At 37.9% G+C, this 26,636-nt stretch overlaps 1 protein-coding gene across 7 annotated transcripts in view; it reads right to left on the reverse strand.

The window, feature by feature from the left end:
• Positions 1-473: 473 nt before the first annotated feature.
• The window catches only part of RUFY3 (RUN and FYVE domain containing 3), a 147,453-nt gene continuing 121,290 nt past the window's right edge, over positions 474-26,636 (reverse strand). For 4 of the 7 annotated variants that reach the window (XM_044682260.1, XM_044682259.1, XM_044682263.1 and 1 more), the window contains 3 exons: positions 24,122-24,289; positions 22,350-22,447; positions 18,798-19,202 (listed from right to left, as the gene is read on the reverse strand). In XM_044682260.1, the coding sequence (XP_044538195.1) occupies positions 19,127-19,202; positions 22,350-22,447; positions 24,122-24,289 (342 nt within the window). In that variant the 3' untranslated portion in view covers positions 18,798-19,126. Of the gene's footprint in view, positions 1,429-6,608; positions 6,678-7,725; positions 7,754-9,588; positions 9,669-14,727; positions 14,828-16,330; positions 16,451-18,797; positions 19,203-22,345; positions 22,448-24,121; positions 24,290-26,636 lie in introns of those variants that run through there. The other 3 variants (XM_044682257.1, XM_044682258.1, XM_044682264.1) reach the window with 2 other exon arrangements.

Here is a 26,636-nt window from a genome sequence, read left to right on the forward strand (position 1 = left end):
GAACGTTCTATTTCTCAGCCTCTAGATGGATCAAGATAACCTAAAACACTATATGTCTACCTTAAGGTTCTCCCATAAATATCCTTAGAGAAAACATATTCTACCTTTTCTCCTTTTCCCAAAGGATTCTGGGAGGCTACTGGCAGTGACATCTCTGTGGGACCCATCAACAAATCAGTATTCTTTGTTTCTGCTAATAACATAGGTTCAGTTTCTAAAACACTGACCAAGAGCCAGGAAAGGGGCTGTTAAAAACTGCTTAAAAGTTATTTCAGCCATTCACTCTCAGCTGAAAGCTTGGTTTAACTACGACTAGTTGTCTGTGTTCAAGCCAAAGTCCCTACGGTTTCTAAGTGGATACCTTTTTTCTCGCCTTTTGTGTCTGAACAGATCCCTCTCTTATCCAGTGAACTGTACTAACACACCTAAGATTTAAAAAGGAGAAAATGCAGCTCAAGAAAACCAACAGTGTGTCTATCAGACAGTGTATGTGACATTTCGCACCCTCATCCTCACCACAAGAATTTCCTCTAAATTACATGCCAAAAGGTACTGTTGAGGACACTGGAGGCAAAAATCCATTTTCTGTGGGACTAGCCTATTGGAATTTAGATGTTCCCCCAAAGGTGACTTCAGAGGGGCTCTTCCAGTAAGGATTTGGGAAAGAAAATTCCAAAATCCCTATTCCAAAGTTATCCTCACTTTCCTCTTGCTTTTCTGGTTGACAAAATTTTAAGCCAACAATAAGAACCTCCTGGTACTAAAAGAAACCGCCATCTTGTATTAAATACATTCAGAAGAATATATAACCATTATCCCTGAGGTCAAATTCACAGTTTGACAAAGATGATTAGAGGAGGCAGGAGCATTTGGTGGTAGAAAAAAATGACCTTTATCGTTTGGTCTCCCTTGAGCCTGCCGATGAGCAGAAGCAAGGACGACTTTTGGTTGTCCACATGAACAATTCCTTCACAATGCCCTCCTGCCCAAGTAACCCTGCCTCTGTTCCTAGACTATGTGGCCAACAAAGGCATTCCGCACAACAAACCGATGGCTAAGACCAAAGGTCAACGAGACTTCTTTTTTGGCTGTCAGTCAGGAGAGAAGGCAGTTCTGAGCACGCTTAATATCCCTGCTGCCTCACTTCAGTGACTTCAAATATTTCTCTCTCTCTCCAAGTCCCTGCTGATTCTAAGGTTTGGCCTCCGTGCAGGACCCGGACACTTGGCCTGAGTGTATACCAGCCCCAGATGAAGCTATCTCTCTCCATGTTGGTCCCCAGCTTTAAGATGGGCTGACGGAGTATTGCTTCATCAGGCGATCATGGCACGGGTTGCAAACGTGTTCAGGGTTGATGCTCGAAGGAAGGGGCAGCTTGCTGGCCGAGCACGCCTCGCAGAAGTTGCCGCCACAATTCTTGCACACGTTCTACAATGAAGTGAGTAAAGGGAGGGGGGTGTGAGACAACCATAAATCAGTGGATGTACAATATACAGCGAATGGGTCAACAAGAACATCCTGGGTCCCCAACACCCACTACTATATTAGGAAGTACGCTACCTAACAGCTAGGACATTTACGTTCAAGTTCTGGCTGTCCCTATACTTAGTTGTCTCATCTGCAAAATGGAAATGCCTGTGCTTACCTGATAGGGAAAGAGTCCTTTGTCAGTTTTAAACTACCATATACAGAGGCAGTGGAGAGAAGTGGAAAGAGAACCAGCCTCAAAGCCAGGAAGACTTGGTTTTTGACATATACTGGCTGGCCATGGACCCTAAACAAATCATTTAACCTCAATATATTTTTTGTTCATTCCATTAAATTTCCCAATTACATGTAAAAAATTTTAACACTGATTTAAGATGTTAAGTTCCAAATTCGTTCTTTCCTTTTTGCTTATCAAGAATGCAAAGCAATATGACATGCAAATTATTTAACCTCTTGGTGCTCATTAGTATTTCCTACATGCATTAGAGGAAATCTGGCCCCAAACTAAAAAGAGCTCCAAAGGTTTTAGCTTTAGTTAGAGGTATTTAGTATGTGTACAACAAAAGCTGAGCACACTTGGGCCCATCATCTAATTGTTATTATTTACACCCATGGCAATAGTGAAAGAAGCAGATGATTAAATGATCCACTGGTGGTAAATTGGCTAATGTCCAAACCAGGCTTTGGAATTCCATGTCCCAATTTTTCTGTGGCTATCTCTTTTAAGAAAGAAAATACCCTGGGTGAGGTCAGCGGCTAGCCTTGGGAAGATCACTTTTTTTGTTGTTTTAATGTTAAATTGTTATACATTATCACAAAGCGATTCCTGCCCCCATTCCCCATTCTGTAAATTCACTACATCTTATAAAAGATTTAAAAATGAATGAATAAAGCAGGCTCAGCAAAACCAACCACCACATCAAATATGTTGGACAGTATTCCATATTCCACACTCATCCCTACCTTCATATTTTTATAGAAAGGAGAAAGAAGGCTATTTTAGAACATATTTCTTCCAGGTAGAGGGCCCAACGCTGGGGAGGGGCATAGCCTAACACAGAGCTCTTGTTTGCCTTTGCCAGTTGGGATTAGACACTTTTGCTTTGGGCCCCGAGTCATGTTTGTGATCTTTTGAGATGAGGGCATAGAACTACTTACTGCAGGCTATACATTGCGGACCTCTTCTTTTTCTGTTTTATTTTTCAGTTATATATAGAAACAATTTTTGATGATTTTTTGACAGTGAATAGTCCGATATGGGGTATCGCCATACTCTCATTTAATACAAATTTCCATATTGCTCATGTAATGATGGAAGACACTTATCACACATGCAATAGAAATCTCATGAAGGAAAAATAGTAGAAGCTTTAATTCTGCTCTCAGATTCCAATAATTCCTCCTTTTGCTACTGTGATAATGAAATTAAATCTGCTCTGCCCATCCTTAATTTAATCACCAAAGGAGAAAACATTCCCACTTAATGTGCCAGTGAGAGGGCAGTCCTAAGAAAAGCATCTGTTGTGATTGGACATGTAAACTAAGAGGAAGGCACAGGAAAAGGCACACAAAAGAGGCCCCTTTAAAAGAGAGTGCAATTCAGCTCTCCTCGACCTGGGACTAAACCTGAAGGAGCTCTGGCTGGGACCTTGGACTCACTCTTCAGCCTGGAACTGGACCTGAAGAAGCTCTGGCTAGGACCTTGAACTTGTTGAGACTGTTCTTAAATCTTTCCCTTGGAACCACATGTGGTGAGTGAAGAAGGCTGACTGCCTTAGCCTCCTGGAGGCTCCCTTGATTGGGAGAAGCCCTCATGGCTAAACCCCTTGTTAAATGACTTTAGGTTCTCCAGCTGGGCTTCGGGAGCCCTGCTGGAGTAAAGCCAGGGATTGAGTATATAGTCTAGTTCTTTAAGTTAGATCTCTTACTGTACCCTCTTCTCATCTCTCTACTTCCACTTTCCCTTATATTTTGTAAATAAATTACTAAAATCATTTTAGAATTGAGATTATTTCAATTCTTGGTGAACACATCTTTAAATATTAATATATCCAACCAACCCCCCCCACTTTTCCCTCTTACACTATGAATAGCATTTTCTTCATGAGTCCCTTATGGTTACCTTGGAGATTTGCTTTCCCAGTGATGGTTTAGTCCTTCATAGTTGATCATTGCATAATATTTCTGTTACTGTATACACTGTTCTCCTGGATCTGCTCATTTCACTTTGCATCAGTTCATATAAGTCTTTCAGGTTTTTCTGAATTCATCCTGTTCATCATTCCTTATGGCGTAATAGTTTTCCATCACAACCAAATACTCTAACTTGTTTATCCATTCCCCAAGTGATAGACAACCCCTCAGTTTCCAATTCTTTGCCACTAAAAATATTTTGGTACAAATAGGTTATATTTTCCCTTATCTCTGATCTCTTTGGAATACAACCCTAGTAGTGGTATTTCTGGGTCAAAGGGTTTTGTGGCCCTTTGAGACTGGTTCTGTATTGCTCTCCAGAACAGTTGTATTAGTCCACAGTTCCAGTAACAATGTATTAGTGGCTGACCCCTTTTTTAAAGCATTTTTCTTTGGAAAAGGAGAGGCGTATATTTGGAAATTTAGCTATAACTCTCATTCCTCTGTAAATATGCTTTATACTCATTTACCAGTTTTCCTTCAACTCAAAGCCAGGACTTACAAGAAATAGGAGGGCAAATATCTCGAGGTAGAACAAAGTTTCCAGTGGTCAGGAAGATGTGTGAAATAGAATGTGGCCAGATGCCCAATGGCTTGGTCTTGGCACACTGGTTTCCCTCCTAACATAGGAGATGAAAAAATTGATGGAATATTTTCCTTCTCTATCAGGGGGAGAGGCCTAATTATATTTATCTTTTGCTAATATTAAAATTATTTTGCATTTCCTGAGCACATAAGCTAAAGGTAGAAGAGCTATCCACCAGTGGCCTAGGACTGAAATGTTTGCCAAGGACAATGGAGATAAGGATGCCCAAGATCTGAGTATTCAGTACCTTTTCTTCTAGAAGGGAGGAAAGAATGAAGAAGAGTGATAAGAAAGATTCAAGATGAGCCTGTATTAGTTAGGTAAGAATGTGACAAAGGGAAAGAAGGGCCACAGCTTGATGCTGAATAATAAGAATGAGGTTCTTCCTATACCAGGAAGAGCTAAACCCTGCTAAGGGAGAAGAGGCGTCTTGGGCCTCCATCAGGGGAGAATTCTAGTTATGCTAACTCTATTAGAGATCTAGTTATGATCAGAAGAAGAGACAAGGAGCCAGCAGTTGATGGCTGCCCACTGAGGTAGCCATTTGTTGACCTTATGTCCCAATTTTCAAAAACAAAGAGAAAACAAGAGTTTGAGGTTGAGTCTTGGTCAAATTTTATAATTTTTTTAAAAAGTAAAATTGTCATTTGTTTTTAATATTACCTAAATTTCCAAACATATGCTTCTCCCCCTCCAAAGAGAAATACTTTAAAACACAAACCAAGAAATCATGGCCCCCAGTTCAAATCCAGCTTGCTGCTTGCAAGCTGAAACTTTATTGAAAATGCTAAAAACTATTCTTGGTACATCTGCTAAATAAACAGAAGACCAGATATGATCTGTAATTGTAGTTTGCTGACCCCTGTTTTATGACAAAGAATTTAAAAAGAGGGGCAAAAAAAGTTATCCACATCAATAGTATTTATAAGTAGTGTTCTAATACCCACACTCTCCCCACTTCTATTTCCCATCTTTCCTTTATGGTCAGACATGTTCATTAGAATTTCAGATTTTTGTGTTTCTATTTATTATGTTATATATATAGTCAGTCTTTTGTGTATTTTGTTTTTCCGATTCTGCCCACTTAATTTTGTATCAGTTCACACCTTCCCGTCTTGGTATTCTTCACATTCACTACTGGAATGCATTAATTCAAAAATGGTTAGGGAGCTTTTTGAGATGAGAGTGAGAGTCATTAAGTGTCATCAAGAAGAGGCAGATTCTGCTAGACTAACTGCATTTTCCTTTTGGATATTGTCCCTAGACTGGTAGATAAGAGGAACGTCATGGATGCAGAAAGCATAAACTATTAATTTGACAAAGACTTGTGGACAGAATGAAGAGCTACAAATTGGATCTGGAAATGAGTTAATGATTAGATCTAAGAGTAATGACTGGAGATCAATATTAACAAATAAGCAAATTCCTAATGGAGCAGTTCAGGAATCTGGGCTTTATACATGACATAAAGGAGGGCATAAAATAAATGCCTATCAAATTTGAAAACTACATGGAACCAGGAGGGATGACAAAGCCAGAATCCCAAAACACGTGCAACCTAGAAAAAAGAATTTATTCCAATGAGATAAAATTTAATTGTGAAAAGTTTTCCTGAATTCAATATAATGAAATTCAATAGAGTGAAATCTTAAACACTTGGTTTCAAAAAAACTAAACAAAAAAAAGCACTCCATGAGTACAAGTTAGGAGAGCAGTTTGTATAGAAAATATCTGTTGTTTTAGTGGGCTGCAAGATCAGTATCAACCATGACATTAGAGCCCCCACCAGTAATGTCATCTCATTTGCACTGAGAAAGGCATAGGGAACTCACTGCCCTGGTCAGACCACATCTGGAGGACTGTGCTCAGTTCACAAAAGATACTAGATCTGGAAAGACATTAACAGAGTATCCAAGTAGGTGATGAGGGGGTGGAACAGCTCAAGAACTTCCCATATGAGGATTGGCCGAAGGAACTGGGGCTACATAATTTGGAGAAGAGAAGATATAGGAGAGCCATTTTAGTTGTCTTCAGGCATTTGAAGAGAAGATTGGATTTGTTCTTCTTGGCAGAAATGAGAGGAAGAGGTAGAAACCACAGAGAAGCAGATTTCAGCTTAGGAGTATGAAATAATTTCTTGTTGGATCCACTCAAAAGTGAAATGGTTTTGGTCAAGAAATAGTGAACTTCCTTTTCATTGGAGGATGTCAAGAAGAGTCTGGATAAGTACATGCTGGGGCCCTGGGTGAGCCCAAGCTTCTGCCTAGATGACTCCTCCAAACTTTGAAGTTGAGTGTGTTGAGTCATTAAACATGCCCATTCCTCCCTGAGAGTTCATTACCTTGGTCTTGCTGCCCTCCTCATGGCACAGCTGGCACCTCTCTGGCTTTCCCAATTGAGACAATTGATCCTAAGGCACCAACACAGATAGCTGATTAGTTGTCCTTGATTCCAAGTGTATATTCTTTAACATTCTCTTCTCTCCTCCAGCCAACCCTTGTTGCTTCTTGATCTCCCTCTACACTAGGCCTTCTGAGTTTAGCCAAGATAAACTTTACAAAAGGGGCTATTGTGAGGATCAAGTGAGAAGCCATGCAAAGCGTGTTATAAAATTCACAATGTTACAGAAAATGGTAGCTGTTATTAACTAGATTCATTAATCCTTTCAACTAACTAAAACAATGGGCAAAATTTCCAGAGGCAAAATCTTTTAGATCAACTTGTAGCCTAAATAATTCCTATTTTTAAATATTCATATAATTTTCCTTTCATTGGGTATTGCATTCTTTATGTAGCCCAAACAGGAATGAAACCACTAGAAGGCCTTTATATATGAATAGTCTATGAAAGCCTTGAAGTGTGTGAGGCATGGCCCCTGTTGTACTCTGGGGTGTACATTATGGGTTATTATTTTTTCTCAGACCTCAGATCTAGTCCCCTCTAAAGCAAAATGCATAATTGTCTTAATTACTTCTCACAATGGTCCATATAAGTATCTCTCTCCATCTTACAGATAGGAAAGTAAATTAATATAAAGTATCATATTAATCAATAAATAATATAAAGTATATAACTGAGTAAATAATATAAAGCATTGATATTATGTTATCATATTATTCTTATATATTATATATAATTATATTAATTACATTATTAATAAAGAAATAATGATATAAATAGCAAATGGTAAATGAAGGGTACGAGTGGCTCAACTGCCACAATTGAGTGACATCCTCAGGGTTAACAGACCAGTTCTAGCTGGGTAAATTGAGAGATGCATCTTATTAGCATTTGGCTACAATCTGTAAGCATGACATAGTGCAGTGGCAGTGCTCCTGTGGCAGGCTGGAGCCTCGTGTCTACCTCCCATACTCTCTTGCTTACTAGTTTGGTCTAGTCCAGCCACTTCAGATTTTAGGCAGGTGAAGGGCTTTCCATAGTCAAGAAAAGAATGTTACCTGCTGAATGTCAGATTGAGGCTGCAGTCTAGAAAGAAAGAAACCCAAGGGGGAGTTAGTAAAACTTCATCCACATCTAGGAAGATGAAAAGAGCTTAGAAATCAGGTGCTCTAAAATCAAGAAGGCAGGACCATGGTTCCTTCAGGCTGATGTCCAACAGGGCATTTTCATACTAACCTCATCAAGAGAGAGAGCTCTTCCTTCCTACAGCTAATGTGGATTCCACCCTTCAATCTGACTTAGTAGCTACATACCTTTCTATTGGGAACTCCTATTTCACCTTTCTTCCAACTGCAGAAGTGCTTTTCTTTTCTTTTCTTTTTTTTTTCAAACCCTTGCCTTCCACCTTAGAAGGCAGAAGAGTGGAAAAGGCTAGGCTATAAGGGTTGAGTGACTTGCCCATGGTCACAAAGCTAGGAGGTCTGAGGTCAAATCTGAACCCAAGATCTTTTATCTCCAAGCTTAGCTCTTAATCCACTGAGTCACCAGCTGCCCTACCAGGATTGGTTTTCTGTTGAACCATGGAACATTAAAGCTGAGGGAGCTCTCAAAGATCATTTGATCCAACCCCCTAATTTAAAAAATGAAACTGAAGTTCAGAGCCGTATAATGATTTAGTTAAGGCCAAACAAACCAATTAACGGCACTGGCAGGATTAGAACCTAAGTCTCCTACCTTGGATTTTAAGATTCTAGGCTCCTGTTCTTCCCTGAGGGGCCAGTATCTAACTTAGATACTGTTTCTTTTGGTAGCAAAGTATATAGAAAGGAATAAGATCTAATATAGTGAATAGGGGTGAGGGATGGAAGAAACAGGAAGTTACTGAAATAATTATAGAAAAATGGAATCTGAAGATGAAAATATCATTTAATCTAAAAAGTCAATTTCTTCTATCATCTGCTATCTTATCCCAGGTTTAAGGGTCCTAAAATTAATCTGGGCTCTGAGAGTATATGGGGTTACAATAGTCAGAGACACAATATATGTTTGATTATCCATGCAATGAAATGTTCCTGCCTTAGTGCCTCAGTGTAATCTTCCCACTGAGCTTTCTGTTCCAGGTGATGCAAGACTATTCTGTAGACTAAAACAAGGGCAAGAGAGAGACAAACGCTGGGCAATAATATGCATCATATGGTTTATAATTTTGTCCTACCACCTTTTACTTTGTTTTTATTTCTGTGACTGGCCCAGGGGCTCCCACAATCAGGGTTTTTAAATTTTCTTTCGCATAGGACATTCATAAAAAGCTGCCCTTCCATACCCACTCCCCTTGCCAAGATAGAACCAATATGCTTTTTGGTATTGAACCAGATGGAAAGAGCCAAAAGAATAGAAGTATTCCAGCCATTCTAGAAAGCTAAAGAGAAAGGAGAAGGGGACAAAAGCTCAACCCCTGACCTGCTAATTCCACATTATAGTGGCTATGTGGTCTGAGATGAGCCTCTTCCTCTCTAGTAGATAAAATGTTAGGCTTTGAGCCTGAGAAGACTGGAATGCTCTTGTTAGGTATCATCCTGATATCCTACACACACAAGGTTCTGGATTTAGTTCTTTGGTAATAGACATAAAAATAAGCAGAGAAGCAAAGAAGTAATAAACGAATTGCCTTCTTGCTTTCTAGGGCATTAAGAGGGGCTGGTATGAGTGCTGAGGCCAGGGGTGGGTAGAGGGGTAACCTAGGGACCAGCCGAAGCCCATCTCTTGAGTTTATTATTTACTTCCTACATCTTAAAAATGCCTTTCTGGCTTATAAACATTAAAAAAAGGTCAGTTCCTGGTTTGTTCCAGGAAAAATTCTGAACAGGCTTTCCCCCTCCCACCCCAAACACCCATGAAAAGTTTTATAATTTAGTCAATACTTGGTAGGGAGAATTGTGTGGCCATCTTCCAAGGGCTTTTTTAGTTTAGCACTTTCATCTTGGATTTTATGCTTCTCATCCTGCCAAAAGAAAATAGTCCAATTTACCAATTAATCAGGTTGGTAACAATGACACTACAGACCCTCTACTCCCCCTGCATATGCACTTTGACTGAATATGAAGTGAAACAGCTTAGGGCAGAAATCTAACCTCCCAGAATGAGATCTCCAGAATAGGAAACAATCTATACTTGGTGCTGAGAAATGATTCTATTTGTGATAATGAGATTAAGCCCACCCTGCCCATTTTTAGATTTAATCCCTAAAAGTGTAAACACCACCACTTAATTCTCAAGTGGGGGAGGTCTGTAACCCATGTGTGCAAGAGTGGGTGATGAATCAGAATTGATTGACTACTACCCCCTAGGCAATCCTAAGCAAAGTGTTTGTTGTGATTGGACACATAAACTAGAAGGAATGCACAGGAAGTGACGCAAAAGAAGCGCTTTTAAAAGGGAGTGACAACTTCCTGTGGGGGAGTTCTTGTTCGTTTCTTGGAGTTGGAGTTGGAGTTGGAGTTGGAGACTCTGCTTACTGGACCTGAGACTTTGGTGAGACTATTCTTAAATCTCTCCCTTTAAACTGCCACGTGGTAAGTGATTAGGATTAACTCCTTCTTGGATTGTTCTGAAGGGACTCTCTTCTTGAGAGAGGCTTCCTGACTGAAGCCTTAACTTATTCATCCCTGGGGCCTTCAGCCCTCAGCCCTTGGCTCAAGGCAGAGGTTTCTGCCTGGGCTGAGCCAGGGGCCAGAGCAAATTACTTAGTGTGTTAGGTTAGTTATCTTACCCTATCCTCTCACTGATCTTCTTAATTTCACTCAATCTTCTCATTTGTAAATAAACTACCATAAAAGTCATTCTGACTTGAGGCTTTTCATTAGGAATTAAATCAATTCCTTGGCAACCACTCCTTTTTAATATTCAGTCCAACAAACATAATTTTTCCCCTTTACATATTATAGTTTGTATTGACTAAGAGTGGGCCTTCTGTTGGTCCCTTAGGATTAAAATAAAATAAAATGATAAAAAACACTCTGCACTTAAAAAGAACACAGTGCTTCCCTCATTTTGGAGGAAAAATACTTGTGGATGTGACCATATTCCTGGTGTCAAAGACAGAAATAAAAGGGAGGGGTTTTATAAGGACACACCACAGAGATGCTACTACACACTTAAGCAGACAAGACAATGTGGTGGATGAAAAGAGAGTTGGGTGTGAGACAGAAAATACTCAAGATTAAATCCCATTTTAAGAGGGGCAGCTGGGTAGCTCAATGGAGTGAGAGTCAGGCCTAGAGACAGGAGGTCCTAGGTTCAAACCTGGCCTCAGCCACTTCCCAGCTGTGTGACCCTGGGCAAGTCACTTGACCCCCATTGCCCACCCTTACCACTCTTCCACCTATGAGACAATACACCAAAGTTAAGGGTCTTAAAAAAAAAATCCCATTTTAAGACACTCCATCGCCACATGACTATGGGCATGGCAATTTAAAGTCTTTGAACCACTGGAAAGAAAAGAAGGAATAGCAAAATGGGGATAAAAATGTGTAGTGCCTACCCCATAGATTATGATGAGGATGAAATGAGGTAATGTATTCAAGATGCTTTTTAAACTGCAGAGCATTAAATAAATCTCAATAATACTCAGGTGATTAAAAAATATTTGTTAAGTGCCCACTATGTGCTAAGGACTATGCCAGCTGCTAGGGGGACAAAGACAAAAAATAAAGAATCTACCCTAATGGAGGATGTGCTCAGAGGTATCTATCTGGCTGCTTGTCTTGGGAGCTATGCATTTGGATACAAAGATGTCCAAATATGGCTCTATGGTCAAGCACAAAATTATTTTCATATAAGCCAGCTGCTGCTGCTTTTTCTTTTTTTTTTTTTGGTCCCACAAAGACCTAAAGCTTTTTAATTTGTTACAAATTCCTAAGGAAAGAATATTTCTATACTGGTCATCCTAAAGAAAATATGTCTCAATCTGTACTCTGAATTCTTCCCTTCTCTATCAATAGTGAATGGCATAATTCATATCATGAATCCTCTAGAATCATGGTTGGTAATTATGCTATTCCAAGTTCTGAAGTCTTTCATGATAGATCATCATTACATTGTACAATAATCTAATTTTATTCACTTCACTTTGCATTAGTTCACACAAGTCTTCCCAGGTTTCTCTGAAACCATCCCATTCATCATTTCTTAAAACAAAATAGTATCTCATCACCTTCGTACACAATTACTCATTCAGAAATGGGCATACTCTCAGTTTCCAATTCTTTGCCACCACAAAAAGAGAAAACATTGTTGTGCATCTTTAGAATATGTTTTGCTTAAGAATAAACCCTCTTTTAATCTACCCTCCCTTTTAGGAACCTTCTCTCTTGTGTCCCCCTGCTCTTGTGGGTGTGTTATATATTCTTCTCTCCTTTAATCAGATTACATGAAAGCAAGTTTCATATGTCACCCACTCCTCCCACCTCTAACTCTTTGCTTCTTACTTACACATCTTGAGAATGTGAAATAATTTTTTCTAATCTTCCTTTCTCTTTCACATTCAGTATATTATTCTTCCTTTCCATTCTTTTAAGATAAACAGAACCATTCCCTAGCCAATTAATTAGACATCCTCTATGACCTTTAGAGACAATAAGGTTGAGGGGTTTATATATATCATCCCAATATAGCAGAACACAAAGTGTTAATCTTCATTTAGATTTATGATTGTTCATTCAGGTTTACTATTTTAGGTTATCTTGACCTCTGTGTTTGCATTTCAAAGTTTCTATGCTGCTTTTATCTTGTTATAAGGAATTCTTGATTGTCTTTATTATATTAAAGGCCTGTTTTCCATGTAAGATTCTATTCAGTTTTGCTGACCAAGTTATTGCTGGTTATAAGACTATATCTTCTGCTTTTTGGAATACTGAACCCCAAGACTGCCAATCTTTTATAGTGACAGCTGATAAACTGTTTTATCTTGACTATGACTCTTCTGGCTATCTGCAATATTATTTCTTTGACCTGGAAACTCTGGATTTTGGCTAACGTGTTCTTGAGAGTTTTCTTTTGGGGGTTTCATTAAGAGGTAACTGGTAGATTCAACAGTATCTGGATGGTTTTCTTTTATGATTTCTTGAAATAGGATGTCAAGGCTCTTTATTTGCTCATGATTTTAAGGTTATCCAATAATTTTTCAATCATCCCCATTTGATCTGTTTCTAAGTAAGTTGTTTTTGCTTTGAGATTTTCTTCATTTTTTTTCAGGCTTTTGATTTTGTTATAATATTTCTTGTTTCATTGATTCATTATCTTCTGTTTCACCTATTCTCATGTTTAGGGAATCTGCTGCTCAAGCATGGTTTTGTATTTCTTGGACCAGACTTTTATTTCTCTTCCCAATTCTCTCTTACATAGTTCTCAATTCTTTTCTCATTTTTTCTCTAGTTCTCACATTTCATTAATAAAAACATTATAAACTCTTTTTAAAAGTTCATGCTTCATCTCTTCCAGGAATTCTAATTGAATTTATGCCCAAGCTATGTTTTCCTTTGAGACTTTTGCACGTAAATGTTTTAGAGTAGTCTTTTCTTGAATTTGTGTCTTTGGAGTCTTTGTCACCATAATGACTTCTTACAGTGGGAAAGTCTTTTTTTTTTTTTAATCTGCTTATTCTTCTTGACTTCAGATTTTATATTAGGGTCAGGCTCTATGCACTTTTGGTGGGGAGGAACGTCTGGACTTATCTTCCTGCTGCTTTCTTGGGGTTCTGAGTGTTGTGTTATTCCAGAATCTCAGGACAGCTCAGGCTGAGGACCTGTAAGTTTTTAATGTTCCCTAAGTGGTCCAATCCAAGTCAAAAATCTGACTTCTGCCCTCCTTATCTGAGCTCTACAAGTTCTTAAACTGGGTTTGTGTCTGAGTAAAGACCTGTGGCCTTGCTCTACTTGGAGTTCCAATAGACTGATACTCTGCTCTACCACTTTCTGCCATCTGGAAAGTTCTGCTCAATCAATGATAGCACTGTAGACTCCCCTTTGGTCTGAAATTCCTGCCCTAATGACTCCATAACCAAAAATTGGAACAGAAACCTCTGAGCTCTATTCTTGGAGCCCAAACTATATAGTTGCAACTTTCTTCCAAATTTGTTCCTTACTCAGTATACAACCTAGGGCTCGTGACATCCCTGGATGAAAGCATTCCCTGGATTGGTGACCCAGAATGCTGGACTCAGAATCACTTCTTGACTCTGTTCTCTAGAATGGCCTTTGTAGCATATTTCTGGTCAATCCCTATCCAATTTGACAGGCCTCTCCTTTCTTATGCCAACCTGAATTGGGAGAATGACCCATTGTGATTTTCCCCTTGGATTTTCTAAAAAGAATTTAGTACAGTCTATTTTCTAGATCTTTCTGGAGGACTAATTGTGCAGGAACACTTCTTCCTAACCCAATAAGGCATATTTGTTTTTTAAATGGGTCACACTTTTGGGGAGAAATTAATACTATACTACTGAACACATGGGTCTCTAAATGTCTCTAAGAAACCAATTCACTCTCTTTAAGATTCTAGAGCAGGGGTCGGCAATGTATGGCTCTCGAGCCATATCTGGCTCTTTTGAGGGCCAGATATGGCTCTTTCTGCAGGAGCCATAAAGTCCATTTTTTTTTAGGCGCCATTACAGGAGCGGCACTGTGAGCACTGTACGGCTCTCATGAAATTACATTTTAAAAAATGAGGCGTTTATGGCTCTCACGGCCAAAAAGGTTCTGACCCGTTCTAGAGAATCCTTGGCTTCATGCTGGAGAGATAGAGAGGACCCAGACAGCATTAGGATAATCCTTCTTTCCATGAGTAGGTATACTACAAAGTGATTCCAAACAGTGGGCTTAAAGAACAAACAACTTCTCTATGCTCTCTTCAAGGCCATAAGAAAAAAAATGGTGACTGACTAGGCACGCAGCAAGAACCCCCGTCCTCTGCCCTGACTACTCTCATTTTCAGTAAGAGGTTCCTAAAGGTTAAACTCACAAAGTTATAAAGCTAAAAGATGAGGAAGTCACTACAGGTATTACCATTTTGGGTTCTGTCTTCTGTGAGGTTTTCTCTGGGGCACGTTGACTATTTTGGAATCTTCTTTCTCGTTCTCGTTTCAGCTCTAGCTCAAGCTGACCCCTGGTAGAAAAAAAGAGAAAGACTAGGATGAAAACATTAGGTTTGGGGTAAAAAAGTTATATCCATGAAAAAAACAAAAAAAACAAAAAAAACCAACCTCTCCCAAATTAAAACCTAAATATTATTTTAAAATCTTGTTCACCTAATCAAAAAGAAACAAAAACATGCTTCAAACTTTTTCCTCTTTTTTCTATAAGAGATTCCCTTCTAACATTCACAGTTTAAAAATGAACATATTTCCCATTAAAGTAAAAAATTCATCATTTAGAAATTATATATTCAGAGGACAGGGAATTAAACCACTCAATTTAAGTGATGCTAGAACTTAGATTAAAAAAATGTTTTAGTCTCAAAAAGGGGCATTGAATCTCTCTTCCAAATTATGATCAGTACAATAAACTTGCCATTAATTGGTTTGGTCTAATCTTATATTCTAGTGAGTAAAAAGTGATCAAAGACACACCACTGTGGATTTGTGAGAAGCTGTTGTATACCACAACAAAACTAGAAACAATAACTGAAAATAATTTAATTTTTCTTTAATGATCCAGAAGACATCTAAGGATATTGAAGGGCTTCAGGGCTATCATTGAAATTATTACTGGGCAGAAAATGCAGGTTTGGCATTTAGGCAAAAGAATTATAACACTAGAAAAAACAGGCACATCATTTGATGCAAAAATTTTCACGTTTTACTTTGAAATTAAAAATCATTATCCTATTACCTCTATTTTCTTTGGATTCTTATGGATTAAAAAAAAAACCCAAAACATGTTGTGTTAATGAATATAACATGGTCCTTTGAGATATTCTTAAATTCTAGTCCTTCCAGTATTTACCTGGTGTCTATGACCTTTTAAATTATTTTGATCACTGCATGTTACTATGATTTGCTATCTACTGTATTTTATTTTTTGCAATATAAACAGTATTCTGAGAAGAGGTCCCAGAACTTTTGCCAAACTGCCAAGGAAGTGGGCGGGGGGTGGGGTGGGGTGTCATGACACACAAAAAGGTTAAACATCCCTTCTGTCACTGAAAAATGGACTAAAGACCTTTTCAATGTCCTATGATGAGAAAATATTACTCCTATAGCCCCATTTCATTTCATTAAGAGAGGCTCCCAAGACAACTCTATACCAAGTGCCCATATTAAACTGTATATTTGTAGCACTGGCTAGAGCCAGAAACAGAATACCCATTGTATTCCCAAGTCCATCTCTGATATATTTTTGGTTCTAAAAATATAAGTAACTTGGCTATTCTTTGCCCTTTTCCTTATTGGCCTTTGATTTCCAATGATGCTGGCTAGAGGCCAGATGAACAAAGAATGCTGAAGTTTTCTAACTTGGAGAAAGATGCTCCATTGCTATCTCAGGTAGATCACCAATTCCAATCCCTCTGCATGCCACCCCCTCACCCCATCCTGACTTCCACTGCCCTACAACTGAGTTCCCAAGGACCACCCTTTTCAATCCCATGGTTTCAGATCCCTCTCTTCACCGCTGCCTGATGAGTGCTTCCACTTCCAGCTGCAAACTGTTGATCTTCTCCCCAAAGTCCTGCTTGAAAAGGCGGTTGTCCTCCTCGGCAGACTGGCGGCCTCGCTCAGCCTGGCGCAATCTGGATGTGAGCCACATGAACTTAGATAAAAAACAAAAGCCATGGTGGGGAGGAAGACCAGGCATAGACCACAAAATAAAAAATAACAAGGGAGGGGAGGGAGAGGGAGAGAGAGAAAGAGAGAGTGAGAGAAGTAGAGAGGGGGAGGGAGACAGAGACAGAGAGATGAAAGGAGAGACAAAAAGAGAGACACAGACAGAGTAGGTGTCATAGATGGGAATAAAGCATAAGTTATGGGCAAAAAGAAAATAAATACAACAGTGGGGAAGACGAAAAAACATTCTGAAGAAAGCAAGATGTAGGTGAACCAGGCAGAAGAGAAGCTGATTTTCCAAGGTTTCTTTTATTCTATTACTACATTTTACAGCCATTAGATGATCAACAACAAAACATCACTTTTAAAAAATCCATATCCAAAGCAAACTTCAAATACACAGTAAAGTCAAATCTGTTTTTTTTTTTGTTTATTTTCTAATATTGTTCTATGTTACATTTCAGCTTTACAGGTAGAACTTGCAACATCGGGCAGCCCTCTTTATGTATTCCCCGACCTACTCCCCAATGATCACACCTCAGGTTAGTTTCACTGGCCATTCTATGTCAAAACACCTACCAGATTCTGCAATAATATATAAAGAAAAGATTTATCAGGAAGCTTGTTCTTCCCTTTAGGAGAGAACCCTCTTTTCAGCCCTTGGAGAGTACCCACAAATCCTAATCTCTCTGGGCCCTCCTAACTAATGAAGGCTTTTCTCATCCATCTGCTATGACTTTGCACTAACTAAGGAGCCTCTATAACAACTAACTGAGCAAAATGCCTATGACCTTGTAAGGTTCACATGTTATAGAAAATTTTTAATGCTTTCTTCTTGCCTCCACTCCCCAAAATACACTATACATCCAAACTGAGGCTAATTTAACTTCACCACTACAAAAGGCTGATGAGGACCACTGAGGAAATGAATATTATTGGATTATTTAAGTAAAATTAGAGATTAAATAAAACAAATTCAAGACCAAAGGCTTTCTCCCCAAGAGGGTCCTTTCCTTTCAACAGGCTTGACCACAAGTTTATGCCCATAAGGTAATCTCTGAAAAGGAATGGGCCAGAACATTAGGGAATGAAAGAACCTTTTCCCAATCCCTAAATGGAGTTGAAATGCTCCAAACTGAGGATCTTTTTTCTTCTGCATTCTAGCTCTGTAAATCTCTCACATTACATTCATCAAAGTAGGCTAAGAAAAGATGCCACCCATACCTTCTGAAGGAATAAAATGCTTAAGAAAAGCCCACCCCAGAACTCAAGCCACATTTCTGAAAGCAATTTATTTATAGATTATTTACAACCTAAAGCCAAGAAAGGGCCTTGATCTTTGTCTCTTTTTAAATAGTATATAGAAGAGACCTATGAATGTTCTTTGTGGAAATCTATTGGGGGTGGGGGCATTCTCCTGCCTCTACCCCTTTTCCTAATTAATAAATTTAAAAATGCAAGTTAGCATTAAAACTTTGCAATTTCCCTAACTCTTCTCTGAAATGATTTCCCAACAAGTAAATGATCTTTCATTCATTTTCCAGTTACCCCAACAAATTCCTATTTTTATCAGGTGACAAACTCAAAATCAAAAGTTGGAAATAATATCTGACTGAAAGGCAGCAATGTCACTTTCCACTTCTGATCTGCCAGCTACTCTGAGACAAGGAGTGGTAGCTTAATGGCCCTCCATGAGGCTACAATGGTCCTCCTGACCACAGGAGAGATAGCAAAGAGATTCTGCAAGCCTGTTCCTTTCCTGGGAGAGGAGTTCTACTATAACAACTCCTCTATGGGATTCCTGAAGAAAGGAAAAACTGCTGTGGATTCTAGAGGGAACAGAGAGGTAGAAGGTAATGCAAAGGTAAGAAAGGATTTATTGACATTTCCACGGTTTATGTTACTCTAAGACACCTAAGCTGTTATAGCTTGTCTCTATGCACTGTCAAGGAATGTTAAGGATGCTTTCATTTTTTAAAGTCACTAAGGCAAAAGAGTTGCGAGCAGTCTTAGTTATGGAGGACAGAAGTGTGGTGAGTTATTTTATTCTTACTTGATTAAACGTGATGAACAAAAAGCGAAAGCATAATGATTTAGGACACACGCACACACATACACACATACACAACTAGTCCCAGAAACACCCAAGGCTTCAAATTCTCCACCTCTTATTTCACAACAAACGACGTGATGGGAGAACAGAGAAAATGAATCGGATTTTCCATGAACTGGTCTACTATGCCCTGACATGAAAACTGCACCTAGGGTCTGATAACATTAGAGACTGTGATGTATGTGATATGCATCAACAGTAGATGTACAGTCTCCAATTTCTTATGCCTTATTTTATTTTTTCATGGTGTGTTTATTTACTGGCCAACTCAGATGTTGTTTAACAAAGTTTATTGACAAATAATCAGGGAACTTATACCAAATTTTCTATTTCTGAAAAAAAAATGAAAAAAAAGAGAAAAAGAAAACCCAACCCAACAGATTTTTTAAAATTCAGCAGATCCCAAGTCAAGGTTGGATAACAATGTACATAGGAGCTCCAAATTTAAACTCATCACAAATTCTCCAAAATTCCTCTTTTACAACTAAGTTGTGATGTGAGAGCTGTGAAGTGACCAGTTGCAAAATCCCTAATGATGATGCTTTGGAATTAGTTTACTGGCTGCACAATTTAAGGTTTTTGCCTGTTTCACCAAATCCTTTTCACTGGATTAGAAAGAAATCATAATGAAAATGGAAGAGAAAAGGGAATATGAAAATGGAAAAAAAGGAGAAGAGGAGAAAAGACCAAGTCAGCTTAACATTAGGAGAAGGAAACTTTCTTGTTATTCAGCGTTATCTGCTACATACCAGATCAAAATTGATTTGATGCACTAATTCAAGGCTCTAAGACAGTGAAAAATCAAGTTGGTTAAAAATCACATCCAGAAGCATATGTCATCAGTCTGCATTCAATTCCCAAGAGTTCTCTTGATTGTCATCCAACTCACCATTAATTTATTCAAACTTAACTTAGCAATTTAGAACTATTAAATCAATAATGTCTAAAGCAATGGTCTCCAAAGTAGATATATAAGCGAGGCAGCCCACAAAGGCATGGAAAAGAAAATGTTAGACTTTCTTGGTTTTTTTGTTTGTTTTTAATTTAAAAGAACAAAAAAAACCCCTAAGTATTTAATTTATATTTACTATGTGGTTGATGCTAGTGCCCCTACTCTGTATGTCAGATGGTCACATTTCATGACTTGTGTACCAGGGTAGCAGGTGGGAAGAGATTTCCAAAATGATTCCAAAGAGATTGCTAGGGGTTTATTTATTTGACTCTTGTGTTCTATATGACATACTGTAGGATATTTTTCAATTCACTCTCACATGCTACAGATATTGCTGCTCATCTTTAAGAATAAAATGGATTATTATGGTAATATTAATTCAAATTGTCAGTATGAAAAAAAGTTCAGAGTAATGGTTTGAGAGAAAATGAGGAAATTCTTCCTGTGATTCTTAAAGAGCAACTGGAGAATAGTGAGAAAAGAAAAGAGAGATTTTCTTTCCTGATGAAACTATATTACCATTATCTTTCCAAGATAGTGAAAATAATTCTTAAGAAATGTTACTTATTTGTTATCATAGGAACTAAATGATAGAACTATGCTTCCAGAAGAAAGGAGAAACTGTTTCTAGCAGTTAAAATAATTGTTAGAAGACACACTAGTTATTATCATTCTCACAGATAAATCATTGTAAATATTTATATCATTAATAAACTATATAGAGAATAGTGTTAATATTTAATTCTAAAAGAAAAGGATTTTATAGGCAGAGACATACATTTGCTTATGGGGAAAAAAGTTTCTCAAGTAACAACTGAAAGGAAGCTCCAAGCTAATCATTACCTGATAGAATTGTTGCCATTTAGTAATGAATATGGTAATGAGTTAAGTAGTATCTAGTAAGGAGTCAGGTACTAATATGTAAACTACAAATGAGTGTAGAGAACCCCATAAATCATATTAGGTAGATTTATGCTGTCAGATGTGTTATGATAACAATGCTGATTAGACAAATCAGCCCCAAATTTCAAATCTGGAAAGATTATTTAAATTACATATTTATATCCACTATTGTTAATAATGAACCACATACTGTAAGAGAATATTATGACTTGAGATACTAATAATTGATAGAATGAAGCTATGAGAATTAGAAAAATGCTTAAAAATTAAGCTCTGTGGTGAAAAATGTATCACGTAAAAAACTTCTAGCTATACACCTACAAATTTAAGAATCTAAGTCTCCAACCAGTTTGCAAACTCCAAAAAGAAAAGCGTATTTTGAACTCCTTTGTTTAAAAAATATAAAAAATGCTACATCTTCCAATTAGTTTGTGAAAACAAATGATTGATATGAGGGAAGATATAAATTAACTAGTCTAATTTCAGTGAAAACTTGTGGATGATTGGTAAATTATATAACAAAATGAGTTGTTTTAAGATGTGTGTGTGTGTATGCATATGCATATGTGTGCCTTTTTTTCCAGGTATGACAGCTGTTAAAACCATATGTGGGACTTAGAACTAGATGATCAAACTGTTATATACCAGTGTTAAAATAAGATTTCCTATTCAATCATTGCTTTAGCTACTGACATTGGCATTTGTAGTGAGAAAAGATATTTTTGTGCCATTCATGTTCAATTTATCTTTATCTCATCTGTATCTCACCTATCTTTAATCTTATCCTGTCAAAGTTTCTATTTTTTTGTGTGCTTTAAAAAGTACATATTCGCATAATTTTGCATGTGTAATAGTATATTTATAAATAAGCATATATAATTAGGGGCAGCTAGATGGCTCAGTGGGTCCAGAGTCAGAAAGACGAATTCAAAGCTGGCCTTGGACACTCAGTAGCCATGTGACCCTGGGAGTGTCACTTAATTTCCATTTGTCTTAATTTACTGGAAAAGGAAATGGCAAACCACTCCAAGGGTTTCTGTCAAGAAAACCTCATGGACAGTAAGGTTCATAGGATCATTAAGAGTCAGACAGGATTGGCCAACAACATATAGGTATAATTGAGGGAGTATACACAAATTATTTTACAAAGAGAGAATGTTTAGAAATATTTAGAGGTCATTGCTCTAGGGTTCAGGCTGGTAATCATTTTATCCAAAGAAATGTAAAGGATATTTAATGATCAGGTTTTTTTCAAAGTATCAAACTGCTTAACACTGTTGATGTATTTCAATATTACAGAGATGGAGAGGCAGCATGGTCAGGATTAGAGTTGGGGAAATTCAGGTTCACAATCTGTCTTGGATAATTACTGCCTCTGTAACTCTGGGCAAGCTATTGCCCATTTTCAGAGGGATTCCAAAAGCGAGCTGCAGAACAGCTGCTCATTGACATTAGTAAAGGGAGTTTCCATATAGGAAGCCCTCCAAGTGGATGAAAATAAACAGGGCTGTCTTCAAACTTCTTTGAATATTAATCATCATTTTCATCACTGTTCAAAGCTTTGATCCCTTGAAACAAGTATGACTAAGTGAAATTAATCCCACTGACTAATAATATTATTAACTATGCCATGTGTTTCTTAAGAAGAATGTTTTCAGTAAACTATCTCAGAAAAGGCACTAATAAGGCTTAAGCTTATTATCTTAACTTGCCTCTTCTGATTTCCTCATTTGGCAAATATTTTCCTAGCCAAATCAATCAGAATTCTTATACTTGTAAAGGGCCAATGGTGTTACTTTCTCCTGCTCTTTGGGAAAACAATGACTAAGCAATCCACAATCTTCATTAACATTACCAATGACCCCAGGGTATTTTGTTAAAGAAAAATCACTTTTACCTCTGTTCCAGCTGTTTAATGGTAGCAGCCATCTGATTGGTCTTCTCCTCCAAGCGACTGTTCAATTCACTTTTTTGTTTAACTCCCAAATCTGAACTCTGTTAATTAAAAAAACAAAAATTCTATGAAAAGCAAAACACTAAAAAATAAACCAAATAAGTTTTTTGGACTGAATGATTAAAAGAGGAGAAACCAGGTCTCTTTGTAAGCTCACCATGGGAGATGTCAATAGTCTATCAAAAATATACTGAAATATTGATAAAAACACTTTTTCCAGGAGCATGAGAGTGGAAATAAAGAAGAAGCACATTGACTGGAAAATGGTTAAACATAAGAGTATTATTACAACATAAAAAACTTGTAAGAACAAAACTAAGAAGCATGAGAAGACTTCTATACTAACTGATACAGAGTGGAAAAAGAAGAATCAGGATATACCCACAATGATTCCAACAATTGAAGGCAAAGAATAAATTAAAAAATGATGGAATTATAATGACCATCTTGCCCCTAGATAAGAGGAAAAAAATGCATTTCTGCCTCATATTTTCAGGGGTGAGGGATGAACTATGTGAAACACCATACAAGTTGTTAATGATTAAGTTTTCCTCAAATGCTTTCCTTGCCTTTTTTATTACAAAGGATGGCTCTCTGATGAAGGTTGGGAGAGGAGGGGGGTTCTATACAGAAATAAAGGTGACATATAAAAGATAAATTAAAAAGAAAAATCAAGGCAATTAAGCAATCAACATTACAAGTGCCTGTTGTATGTTAGTTGGTTCACTTAAACCAGTGATTCCCAAAGTGGGCGCTACCGCCCCCTGGTGGGTGCTGCAGCGATCCAGGGAAGTGGTGATGGCCACAGGTGCATTTATCTCTCCTATTAATTGCTATTAAAATTTTTTAAAAAATTAATTTCCAGGGGGCTAAGTAATATTTTTTCTGGAAAGGGGGCAGTAGGCCAAAAAAGTTTGGGAACCACTGACTTAAACAGAGGAGATACATAGTGAAAAACAACTGGCAGCAAGAAAGGCCTTATTTAGAAGGTAGGACTAGAACCTTGAAGGAGAACAGGGAATAAAGAGGTTGAGGAGGGAGCACATTCTAGGCACAGGAGACAACCAAGCAAAAGACACAAATAAATTTCTGTGGATGAGGGCCAGACTAGTTGGCCCACACTGTATAAGTACAATATGGCTTTAGGCTAGAACCAGGTTAAGAAGAATCAGAGGAGTTTGTATTTAATTCTAGATACATCAGTGAGCACCACTAGAGTTTATTGAGGAGAGGAACTACATGGTCAGATTTATACTTCAGAAAAAAGTTTGGCAGATGTGTAAAGGATGGATCAGAGTGGGACAAGACTTGAGTCATGGAGACCAGGGAGAAAGCAATTATAATAGTCCAGCAAAGAGATGATGAAGGCCTGAACCTAGTGTGGTGGCTGTGTGAAGGATGAGAGAAGGAATGAATGTGAGAGATTTTGTGGAGGAAGAAGGGAAAAGAGCCACAAAAAAAATAGAACTGGGCTTAGAGAGGGCTTTTTCCTATCTGTTCTTAAAAATCAAGTCACAAAATTTTCAGAGCAATCTAGGACTCTTTGATCTTTAAATATCATTACTTGAATTTCTAAATTCAAATTTCCTGATAGTGGAAATCTAGGTTTTCTTTCATGACTCATAATAAAAAGTAAAACAAAGAGCATTTGGTACAATTTCTAGAGACAATAGATTCCCACACAACTGGCAGTTGTTTTGGCCAAGACCCCTTACCTGCAGCTTAAAGGAAAGCTCATGTTTGAGGGCCCTGAGATCATCAAGCTGCTGCCGCAGAGAGACAAGAGCATCTTGTTTCTCACACACATCCTTCTCCAGCATTTTCATGGCCAACTCCATCTCCTGTCTCATGCTGATCTGCATCTCCAGTTCTTTTTCCACATCCTGCCCCAAAAGAAAAGGCATTAACCCCAATGCAAATAAGAGGGTCATAAAAGAAACAGGTCTATTGTACATAAAAGGAGAACCAAATCCTTGAAAAATGAGAGTGATCATAGGGTAGAAACTTTACTAGTCATTCATTTTGTGAAAACCAAATGGAATCCAAAGAAATTGCTAGCCACTGGTAGTAATATTTGAGCATGTGGTCAAAAGAGAATTTTTTTGGTTGTTCTAAGACAGAAGAACATCCAGGGTTAGATAACTGGAGTTAAGTGATTTATTCAAGGAAATGTTTGGGTGTGAATTCTGGGAAGATGGTGGCTTAGTAAGGCTCCAGAACTCTATAAACCCTTCAACACCAATCAAGGACAAAGGGCTTTGAGACAACAACAGAGCTGGGGGATCCTCCTGCTAAACCCAATTTAAAAAGGTGGGGCAGAGCCTGAATTCTTTGAACTGTCTGGTTCCCAAGGGGAAAGGAAAAAGGAAGATCCCAGGTTCCCTCCCCAACCTAATGTACTGAGTCTCCAGCAGATCCTGGAATCTCTAGGTGGGCAAGGGCACTAGTCCAGAGGGAGTGCCTTGCTGGCACAGCTGTGCCAGACTCAAGGCTTTAATCACAGACAGCAGGGAGGCTACTAGAGGAGAAACCCAGAGAGGGCAAACACTCCAAGTTGTGCTACCCTCCCCTCCCCCCAGGTTTTGACCTCAGGGCACTTCGATGTCCACAGATCAACCCCACCCTGGCTTAATCCTATCAATACAGCAGATAAGTCTTCAGAAGGTAGAGAAGCTCCAACACCCCTCCCCCATAAACTGCTGTGAAAGTAGTGGAAATCACATCTTTAGCTTTTACCACCAGCTGGGGAAGATATGGCCTCAAGTCCCACTAACTTAATTAGTCAATGGAGCTGAGAAGAAGTCCTTCCAGGACTGAAGAACCCAAACCCACAGATCAAGTAAATGATCAAAGGAGCAAGATTACAGCCAATTATAGGGGGGAAAGAAGGAAAAAATATGAGTAAACAACAGAAAAAGAAAAAAGAAACTACAATCTATAGCTTCTATCCAGGAATTGAACAAAGAGCAAATGGATCAGAGGAAGGTCAAGGAACACCAAGAAAAAACACAGAAAGTTCAGCGAAATGGACACAGGCTTTGGAAGAAGTAAAAATTCAATTAACTCAAGAACTCAAAAAACAATCAACAAAGGCTGAAGGCAATTGGGAAAAGAAAATACATGAACTTAAACAAGAAAATAGTGTCTTGAAAGCCAAAATTGACCAGCTTGAAAACAAAGCAAAGAAAGTGAAAGATGACCTACAAAGAAAATCAGACCAGAAGAAGGATGATCCAAGGAAATGTTTGAGGTCAAATTTGAAGCCAGGTCCTTCTGACTCCAGACTTTGCATTATGCTACCAAACTGCTCCAAAGAAGGCTTATTATTAAAAATAATTTGCCTCCCTAGTAGTGTTCCCAGTAAGAATATTGTAGCTCATCTCATTCCTCTTATCTAATTCTAAAACCATGTCCTTTGTGAAACTTTCCTTGGGCCCCCATCAGAAACTGACATCACTCTACCCTAAATGTCCTTCATACAAGTCTGTGGCTTTATTTCTGCATTTTCACCTAAGAGCTTAAATGAGGAGTCTTTGGTAGCTATTAGCTTCCTCCCTTGTTAGATGAGAAATTCTTGGAATAAGGATGGTGTGAGATACCCTATACCAAGATATAACTCCATTTGGGGTTTTCTTGTCAGAGATACTGGAGTAGTTTTCCATTTCTTTCTCCAGCTCATTTTACAGATGAGTGAGGCAAATAGCATTAAATGACTCACCCAGGGTCAAACAGCTAGGAAGTGTCTCAGTACAGATTTGAACTCAGGAAGATGAGTCCACCCACTGTGCCACCTAGCTGCCTCATCGCCCAAATGTTACCTTATTATTCTTTTAAATTTAATATGAAAATTATAAGAGATTTTTATTGATAAAGAAAAATCTCACTTTTATCAGTTAATGTTTATATTACAAAATATAATTTTACATTTTATATAAATATATTTATATCACAAAATGCTACTTATATAAATGTATTTTATTTATTTATATTAACTTATGTAAAATATAATTTTAATTTCATTTTTTTAAAAAACTATCTTGCCCTGTGCCACAGAGTAATTTTTCTGAAGCTGGATTTGAACTTTGGCCTTCCTGACTCAAGTTCAGCACTCTATTCACTGTGCCACCTAACTCTGTGTGTGTATATAAAAAACACATGTAAAATATATGTATAACATTTTACATATAAAATATACATGTATCAAATGCTTTATATGCGCTGTAAAATGCA

This window comes from Gracilinanus agilis, chromosome 6 (assembly GCF_016433145.1).
Source record: "Gracilinanus agilis isolate LMUSP501 chromosome 6, AgileGrace, whole genome shotgun sequence".
Classification (NCBI taxonomy): Eukaryota; Metazoa; Chordata; class Mammalia; order Didelphimorphia; family Didelphidae; genus Gracilinanus; species Gracilinanus agilis.